The sequence below is a fragment of the Seriola lalandi genome, unplaced genomic scaffold (assembly GCF_002814215.2).
Source record: "Seriola lalandi dorsalis isolate HSWRI2012SDOR001 ecotype SW California unplaced genomic scaffold, Sedor1 jcf7180002054982, whole genome shotgun sequence".
NCBI lineage: Eukaryota > Metazoa > Chordata > Actinopteri > Carangiformes > Carangidae > Seriola > Seriola lalandi.
The window spans coordinates 1,314,270-1,324,033 of NW_019525531.1; the positions used below are offsets into that span (position 1 = coordinate 1,314,270).

A 9,764-nucleotide genomic window follows, 5' to 3' on the forward strand; every position below is an offset into this window, starting at 1 on the left:
GAGGGGAAAATACTATTTTTGCGCATCACAAGCTTATTATGAGACACAAAACATCAGAATACTAGTAAAATATAGCTAAAAGTGAGTTTTCCCAGCTAATTTCAAGATCACTCTTATCCTGTAAGGATTAAATATAATGTCTTATTTCAAGAAATCTTACCAAGAGAATTTTCACTTGTTCCATTGGCAGATTTTTTTTGCTTATAACAAGCAAAAATATCTTACATAAATGTTGTTTTGCTTATTTTTGGAGTGGCCTTTTTTCCAGTGCGGATGTTTGATCATTTACCCTTCACCTTCATTTTCTTTTCCAGATATGTTTGTCTGTTTCCAGCCTGCCTGATCGTCTGGCTGACTTTTTCTTGACCCTTCATCAGTCAGTGTTATTATCAGTGGTTGAAATGATAAAAACTTTGGAAAAAGACCCAGTTCTTTCCCCTGACCCTTTAAATTAAAATGTCAACTCCAACAGGGCTTTTCTGTTGCTATTCTATTTCTTCTCTTGAAAAAAAAAATCTCATGTGCAGAAACAAACAAATGGTGAATGTATCCAACTAACATGGATTGTGTCTATCAAAGCCTGATGTATCTTATTCCTCTGAGCCATATTGTCCGAACACTATGTTTCTTCATTACCATTAACACACACAGTAGTTTGTTTTGACTCCAGAAATACTCACAAATTCCCAACAAATGCACTATTTCCTGTTTGATAATAGCTAAAGGGGCAAAATAGTGGAGACACCTACTGCAGAAGGAACTACCACAGAGGCGGTGTTGAGGACTCTGTTTGTCTGTCTCTGTTTTGTCACCATGACGGCATCACAACTGTGCAAGATGGAGTCAGTTTGGGTTCGAAGATGAACGTGGTCTGACCCTGACCACACCAGACCACAAAGCATGAGTGCTGGGTCCTAGGTACCACATGCTGCCTCTTTATGGGAGTTGTTGACAGCAGAAACAACGTACAGCTGAATAAATCCAGCCTCATCCTTTTCCCTACTTGTTAACTAATATCTGAATAACTTTTAACACAACAGAATCCAATACAACTCTCCCTCCACTGTCATGGATTGCATTAAATCATGGCAGTTCCTATTTTTCTGATGTTTTGCACTGTAAGAAAATCCTAAACTAGTGGCCTCACTATGGTAACACACACACACACACACACACACACACACACACACACACACACACACACACACGCAGATGGGATATAATTTTCTCTCAGTGTTGTGCTGAATAGACCACACAGTAGCACAGTGGATAACTCAGATAAAAGGTCTAATATCACACAGTGCTGTCAAACACACACACACACACACAGACACACACACACACACACACACACACACACACACAGTAAGTGGCTTATCGCCCTCTTGTTGGACATGGCAGCTCTGTTGTAGTTTCTGGCCGTCGTCCACCTCTTCGCTCAGAGCAACAAGATAATGTCAGACTGCTAATTTCCCAGCAGCTGATCCTACAGGGGACTGAAAACTCTTTCATTTCCTAACTCTGTTCCTCCTCCTCTACATCCTTCACTACCTTACTACACCTTTGTCTCTTTTGTTTCTCTCTTGTTCCTTCTCTCTTTTTCCCTACCACTCTGTTTTCTTTTTGAGGCCACAAGCCAAAACATATCAGTCTAATGATAAAGGTGTTCTGTATACATATCATGATTCATTGAAACACCCTTATTAGGGAACTCTTCATTAATTAAGTTTTCTGCCAGGCAGCTACTGGTTTCCATTCATTTCAAGAATCATTGTGTTGATGCAAAACTGAAGGGGGGCGGAAAATTTTGTCTCCTTTGGCCTTTCTGTAGATTGGTTGCTAGGAGACAGGAAGATAACACTTCTTAAGACTTTTTACAAAATGGAAAACCAGTCATTTTCATTATCCTTCTTCATTCCCTCTGTAACAGCTGATACAACACTCAGTGGAAGTGATCATCACTGTGCCTCTCTGAAGGAGAACACCAGCTAAATGTGGGAGACATAGGAAAGTAGATGTGAAGTCAGTGAGGTCAGTGGTGACCAGAAGGTTTTTCTTATCACGTGAAGACAAGATGAATCTGTTTCACAAATCAAGCATCCCCTGTGAGATATTCACATTTTGATGTAGAGACTCATTCATATCTCTGCACAGCACGTTGAAAAAACAAGAAAAATCATCACACCCAAAGACCCCGTCTCGGGCCCTAATTACTCCATCTAAACTGTCATTCATAATTGAGGCATAACTAATGGACTCACTAATAGGTTTCTAAAAAAAAATCTCTCAGTCTAAATGTCATCAAAGTAGTTGATGCGGAAGGCAAGAGCGAGACGAGTAGGCGTTTCATATCACGATTCACATATTTACCAAGGCCATTCGTCCAGAGATTTATTCGACTTGTGAATTAATATCGGAAGCTATTTAAAAGCGGATGGGGGGGGGGGGGGGGGGGGGGGGGGTATTCAAGGAAAGCTTCATTAGTCTTTCCAGCATGTGGGGCTAATTAAAGATTAAAGCCCCATCAGAGGTCGTCAACTCAGGCCACAGCTCTGTGTGATTTACAGTATCTCTGTACCAGTGACTTACCTCGCCATGGCCTCCAAGTGATCCTTCCTTCGGATGGGGAGAGAGGAAAAGTACAAAGTTAACAAGTGTACAGGAGACGAAAATATCAAACCTTCACATGGCTCCTGTTGTCACTTTGAGGCCTGTAAAATTCAACTTTAACACTAACATCTTAGAGCAACTTGATTTGTAAGTCAAGGCCTTAATGTGCAGTCAGTTGCAAACTCTAAACTCCCAGCCCCCCTGAACTATTCATTGCTAACTTTGCACTTTCTTTAGCCAGTCCTTTTTCAACCTGGATGAACCATAGATGTATTAGTAAAGATGTACTGTATACAGTACAGCTCTAGTGGCCAAATGCAGTACTGCAACTAAAAAAATACTTGGTGACCCAGGAAGCATTTTCTCCACAGGCCTCCATCTTATTAAGATTGTATGGATACCTAGAAGGGTCATTTCTTATGAATTTTTAAACCATGAAAATATAGTATTTTAAACTTTCTTCGGACTTAGAGAAATACCAATACCTCTGTTTTCCGGTGTTATAGTTTCCAGTGACGGCCAGTAGGTGTCAGTAAAGAGCCATAAATTTACTTATAACATCTTTAAGCAAATATTTCTACAATATCTAGAGGTTTGTTGTTTTAAAACAAAAAAAAATTATCTTCTCAGCTGAAATTCAGTCGTGTCCCATTCTACGTCACAAATTCTACACCGCAGCGCTGAGTTTCTCAAAGTCTGATCATCTCTGAACTGAACTTCATGTTTTTAAAGATTTCCTTGGAGCTAAAACCAGAGCCATGCACCATCACATCTGCAACATCTGTCATACCCACTGTTCAGCATCCAGCCTCCCAGACTTCGGTTCAGGATAATGATAAGCATGCAAAACTAAAGAAAATGAACAGAAATCATGACGGGGGTCACAATATGAATTAATACTGGAAGAAAACAAAAAACATAAATCAATATATAATCCATGTTCAGGTATCTCATGAAAATGATGGTGAAACAGGCACACGCATGACCTGGAACTGTGGTGTGATCTTGTGTTACTTACCTGAAACAGGGAAGAGAGATGACTGTTTCGTAAAATCTCCACGTGGCAATGAGGTCTTCCCTGATTGGATTGGTGGAATAATATCGCCAGGCAGACTAGAGTTATGGCGACAGAGACACAGCAGCAAATGATATCACAGTTAAAACAGCCACTTTGATGTTGACTGTCTCAATAGTCTTGCCAAACCCTAAATCCTCTTGAGGCCTTTCTCAAAGTGTGGTCTGAGAGTAAACCTGTTAAAATATAATGTTTTAAATTTAGTGTCTGAGTGACCACAAAGTCTATAGTAGCAAATACTGTATATGTGTTGATTTCAATATTAAGTCAACTCATATCTAAATACAAACATTATTTGAATTGGCTGTTTTACAGTGTTGTTGGACTTCACTGTCTACTCACGTAGCTTGGCCAGTTTACAGTTTATCTTTGAGGATAGCCTATACCTCAAAAATGATCATCCTGACATTTGACAGGAAATGTGGATGACTGTTACAGTAACTCTCAAACGCTGACAATGGACAAGATCTTACGACTGTGTCAATTAAAAGAAAATCAAATGAAACCTCTGACATACCGACACAACAGGCAAGTGGTGAGTTTTACTAGTAATGTCGCCAGCACGACTGAGACTCGTGGTGCGTTTGATGACATCTGGCCACCGTTCATATGTGTGTGAAGATTTTGACGCTACAGGCGCAGGGGTTCTTGATAATTAAAATACGGATTGAAATCTGAGTGGTCTATCAAACAGCCTGTCTCAGGTGACATTCTTCTGCGCAAGCTTGCTACAATACTGTTGAAATAGTAAGGCCTATTGGTTTTAGGGATGTTCAAGGAGTAAGTTGGTCCATGAGTTTTATTTTAGTGGTTAAGTCCTTGGTCTGAAAAAAGTTTGAGAAACACTGCTCTAGAAAACACAAAAAACCTGGAGCAGCCAGCTGGCGTCTCACCTGGATGAGCCCGGCGGCTGGATGTCTGCGCTTCTCAAAGTGCTTCTGTCTGTGCTGCTCCTGGACCTTCAGAGCCAAGCCTGAACCCAGGATCCCCTGCAGCCAAAGCCACCACAGCAGTTAACAACACTGAGCTCTGTGCACAAATACCACCAAGCCCGGTTATCCCACACAATTAATCTGAAAAAGGCTTAACATTTCAGGTGCCACAAGCACAGCCGTCTTAAATTAAGCCTCTTATGGTCTCATCTGTTAAGGTTCGTGGTGTCAGCTCCCACTGTAAAAGGGTAAAAGACACTGGCTGTGATTTTACGTCATTTGATGCTCCAAGCACACGCTGGATGTGTTGCTGCCGTACATGCACAGATAAAACAGACAGAATGATCCAATCTGTGGAGCTGATGCATTAACTGCTGCTTCTCTGCTGCGTCAGCGCCTGTCCACATAGGAAACGGGTGCTGCTGTGTGGGCTCACATAGAAAACAATAGGCATACGTGTCTTCACATAAATCAGCAAAACGTCAAATCATATTGAATTCATCGGAAGGGAATTATATTTTTAGCTGATGTTGTTTTATACAGTTTTTTGGTGGTAAACACGAGTGCAGTGCAAAAAGAGCTTTGGTTTTACACTAAGTAGAAGGTGTAACTGCAAGTTCTTTAACTGGCTTAAACAAAGAAAAATACAACATTAATTGGAGTTAACCCATGCCATTGATTAATAAAATATGACTTCAAACTATTCTTTTATCAAGTCAGAGCTACTCAGATGGCAAACCCCCACCACTCTCTCTATGCAGAGTTTCAATTCCTGCCATCAGGAAAGAGGTTTACTTTCCCTAGGAGCCAGTTGGTTTTTAAACAAGTTGTTGGCCTAGTTGTCATTGCAATTAACGAATTCTGAGTATTAGTGCCTCGTATCTTTCTGTAATCTATTCTGATGAAATCTAGCATACAATAGATGGTTTTATGTCTTTATTTATAATATTAGCCTATTTTATTTATGATGTGGACTGGTTGTGTTATTGACTACTGTTGCAAACCAAATTGCCACTTGGGGACAATAAAGACTTTCTCATCTAATCGGTTGAAACTGTTGATGTTTCATTCAATGAATTGTACATTTTCAGCTTCATAAATAAAGCAATATTACATACAATTCACTGGTGAATCCAATCAGAGCAGGACAGATGTTTTTTGGCTGGCCAGGTCTATAAACATGAACGTCCGTGACTGACTGACTGAGTGAGTGAGTGATGAAGTTTCCCCATTGGTCGTTGCTCTTTCAAAATGATTTGGTACGAATGTTTAGTGTTGCCAACTAGACTTTCAGACACATTTAGAAGAAGATGAACGTAGTTTTGGACAAATCTTAGTTACTTACATTACACTTACATTCGCCAGTTTTGCTCCGTGAGCGTGAGGTTGGACTTTCCTGACACACCTTCATCACAACTTGACTGGACTATTGTAATTCTTTGTACTTAGACCTTCCCCAGTCTTCATTATCTCGCTTGCACTTGTTCCAGAAGGCAGCTGCAAGGAAGTTGACTGGTACTAAAAAGCGTGAGCACATCACCCGAGACTCAGCCTTTCTTCACTGGCTCCATATTGAGTTTAAAATATTGCTGATTCCTTTTAAGGCTCTTAATGTCCAGGCCACACCTCACATCACAGAGCTTATCCATTAATCTCTCAGATCTGGAAGCTCATCCTTCCTGTATGTCCCATGGTCACAACTAAAACTAAAAGGTGACAGAGCTTTTGCAGTTGCTCCGAAATTATGGAACCAGTTGCCATTAGAAATCTGTCCGGTTTAGCGTGTTAACCTTTTAGTCCATTGTTATTCATAATTGTGCTTTTTGTTATTTTCTTGTTTTTGTTAGTAAATATACTTAACACAGGAACATATAAACATGCTATGCTTTCCTTGTGTTTTTACCTATTTTATACATTTGTTCATTTTAATTTCCTTTGAGCAGCACTTTGGCCAGCTCAAGCTGTGCTTAAATGTGCTCTAGAAATAAAGTTGACTTGACTAGACGTGAATGAGCTTCTAGTTTTCTCTCTGTCTGATCATTATTAAAGTAAACAGCTGAAACCATAGCTCAGTCTCTATATTGTTGTCAGACGTCGTTGTGGTTATAAAATCAGGATTTTAGCAGCAGCTTGGAAGCGACTGCTGGTTAACATGTAGTCTTAATGGGACACTTTTCAGTCACTGTTTCAAACTGAGAACACCTTTAATGTGAATCCAGCTGTGTTAGAATACTATATATGTGAGCACAGAGAGGAGGAGAGAAGCAAACAGATAAAGGCGACGTGGTCCAGTCATGTACCAGGTTTTGACCTACAAGTCTTAGCATTTATCTTCATCAATCACCATTTCTCAACAAATGAATCTAAACTCTCTGCAGTTTGTGAGCAATTGTGTATTTTTAGTTCATGTAGAGTCCAGTAATGAGACATATAGGAGTGTGTACCCACTGCAGGCAAAGCGAAGAAGGACACTCCGATCAGAGCGAAGGTGCCGGCTAACAGTCTCCCAGCCCAGGTCTTTGGGGTTTTGTCCCCGTAACCGATGGTGGTCAGAGTGATCTGCAAAACAGACAAATGAAGATTACACTTTATATCTCTAAGAGTTTCTGACAGAAATACCTATAAATGTCCTTCTTGATATTTGTTAAACAGTAACTGTCAGTTCTGTGGAGGAAGTCGGTCGTGATCCTCGCTCTGCTCATCGATCCGCTATGGCCGGTTCATTGATTTCAAAGGGTCAAGGACACTTCAGCGAGGCAGATGTTTGAACTGAACTTCAACTGAATGACAGTCTCTCTAATGAGGCCATCCTGCTGAGAAAACTGCATCGGTGCTTCTCTAACCAGAGGCCGTTCATTAGAGCAGGAAGCTGAGCCAACACCGGACTGTTCTCCAAAGAGCTGCCGGCTCACTAACACTTTTTTTATGATTTGTCCTCCACTCTGGATCAACCAACAAAATGTCTGTTTTTTTCAGCAGCCAACTGAAACAATTCTAAATACTAAAACATTGGACATTCCCAGCGGTACTTGAATGCAGCAGAATATTATCTGATAATTGGTTTTTGGCAGAAATCCTGTATTTGGATCACAGCCACAAGTTTCTCAGTTGATCATTTGGCCAGACACAATCTGTTCACCGAGCTGTAGCCAAAACCAGTCAAAACTTTGAAGATGTCTCACTAACCAACCACAAATTGGATTTTGTGGAAATGAGTCGGTCTCAAAGTATCTAAGACCAAAGAAGTCCTGGTATCCTGGAAAAAAAGGACTGGACTTGCAGATTTGGTCACCAAATACTTAAATAAAAATGAAGAACCTTTAGTACTTTAAAAAAAACACATAAAGAATGCTAAGAATCATCCCCCAAATAAAGAGGTTCTTTAGTTGGTCCTGGCTTCTGGTCTTTCAAGACAGTGCATTTAGGATATTCTTATTGTAGGGATTTTAAAGACGAAAAGGTTGCTGGTTATTGATTTCCACCAAATGGTTGAAGATTTATCACTGAGATGACGTTGTCTTAGGAAGCAACAACCAGAGGCCTTTCTCATGTACATACCAGCCCCCACCACAGAGCGTCGGCGTAGGTGTCAAAGTCTTGTGGTTTGGGCTGAGCGGTGGGGTTCTCGTTGTTAGACACATCCATGGAGACGTCGTCCTTCTCCACGAGGTAGACCAGGAAGGACGCAAGGATCAGAGACAAGAAGCCGATGTACCAGGCTGTGATCAGCTCCTACACACACACACACACACACACACACACACACACACACACAAATAGTTTTTGTCATATAGCTGGACATTGCACAAATCAAGATGCAGATTCAGACGAGCCAAATGTGTAACTCAGCTTCCAACTGAGGGGTGCACACAGCGAAAGCCTGAACACACACTTCCTGCAGAGATAAGCATGGAGATCAATACAGCACTGATAGGAATCAATTCATCCTTTTCTTCTTCCATGTAAAAGCCCCTGATGTGGGGCTGACCAACATAAACCCCATAAACCTCCCATAAAGACACTGTATAGTGCACTGCTGTTGTCTCAAAACCCTCCTTAGTCGCGTCCCAGATGTTCTGAGCTGTAGGCTATCAAGCATCTATCAACTGCCTTCATGTGAAGCATTCAGGGAACATCTGTAAATTGTAGCATCTGCAGTGTATGACCGAGTCAGATCCACTCTTACCTTGCTGTGGGCGTAGATGGCGGAGCCCAACAGTTTCCAGGTCCCCCCTCTCCGGTCCATGCGCAGCATCCGCAGGATCTGCAGGAAGCGCAGGCTGCGCAGGGACGTGGCCAACACATTACCCTGGTTACGCACCGCCACCACCGGCACCGAGGCAATCAGCACAAAGATGTCTGAGGCAGAGACAAAGTCACTGAGGAAAGATTCTCTACACACGGCTTTCATCAAATCTTTAATGAGTCTGACCCGAGACGGTTATTAAGTCTTTATGAGATGATGAATAAGTTTTGAAAAGTTGTGGAATTAGTTCTTAATGAGCGCTGACTGAACACTGTTGAAATTCAATGAGAGCAGTTTAGTGGACGTTTTCTTCTTTCCAGTGACATAACTGTAAGTATGAGTTTCTTCCCTCTGACCATTTGATACAGATTACAAATGTTTTACATGTCAGATTATAGTGATAATCTGGTCATGAAAGTTGCCCTCTGATTACACTAAAGATCCATATAGTCTAAAGGCAGATGTCCATGTGTTGTTTGATTATAGAGCAGGTCTAGGTTCTATATTAATACTGTGAAAGTATCAAAGCGCTCAGTCTACAGAGAAATGCACACAGCCTGTATTCAGACACTGAGCCTTAAAACCAGCCGTCAGGACTTCTGGAACTTTGTGATGTCACAACAAAGCAGTCACCACTCTCAGTCATACCCCAAGCCAATCAGAAGAGAGGCTCAAGCCTCCTCTCTTCAGAGAGAAGCCTGAGAGAGGAGATGTAAAACTACATTGAGATGGATCAACACTGCAAATAAAAGGAGGCAAGGATAATATGGAGCTTTATAGTCATACATACAGTATGTCAGGCTGAACTTTGTATCAAATGTTACAAGAGAAAGCTAGAATATTTAAGTTGCTATCAGTGTAAGATAATTTCGAATGATTTCAAATGATAAATACTAATTTG

At 41.1% G+C, this 9,764-nt stretch overlaps 1 protein-coding gene across 1 annotated transcript; it reads right to left on the minus strand.

Moving 5' to 3' along the window:
- Positions 1-8,163: 8,163 nt before the first annotated feature.
- LOC147817260 (potassium voltage-gated channel subfamily KQT member 3-like) lies at positions 8,164-9,028 on the minus strand. Its single transcript, XM_087171243.1, has 2 exons — positions 8,804-9,028; positions 8,164-8,349 (listed from the first exon to the last, which is right to left on the minus strand). The coding sequence occupies exons 1-2, from the start codon at positions 9,026-9,028 to the stop codon at positions 8,164-8,166; spliced, it is 411 nt and encodes a 136-aa protein (XP_087027369.1).
- Between the last annotated feature and the right edge of the window lie 736 nt (positions 9,029-9,764).

Excerpts from the sequence above, each read along its gene's own strand:
- LOC147817260 (XM_087171243.1), bottom strand. The coding sequence starts at position 9,028 with ATGAAAGCCGTGTGTAGAGAATCTTTCCTCAGTGACTTTGTCTCTGCC. Across the intron at positions 8,350-8,803 it reads CCATCTACGCCCACAGCAAG|GAGCTGATCACAGCCTGGTA; the intron begins GTAAGAGTGGAT and ends GTGTGTGTGTAG.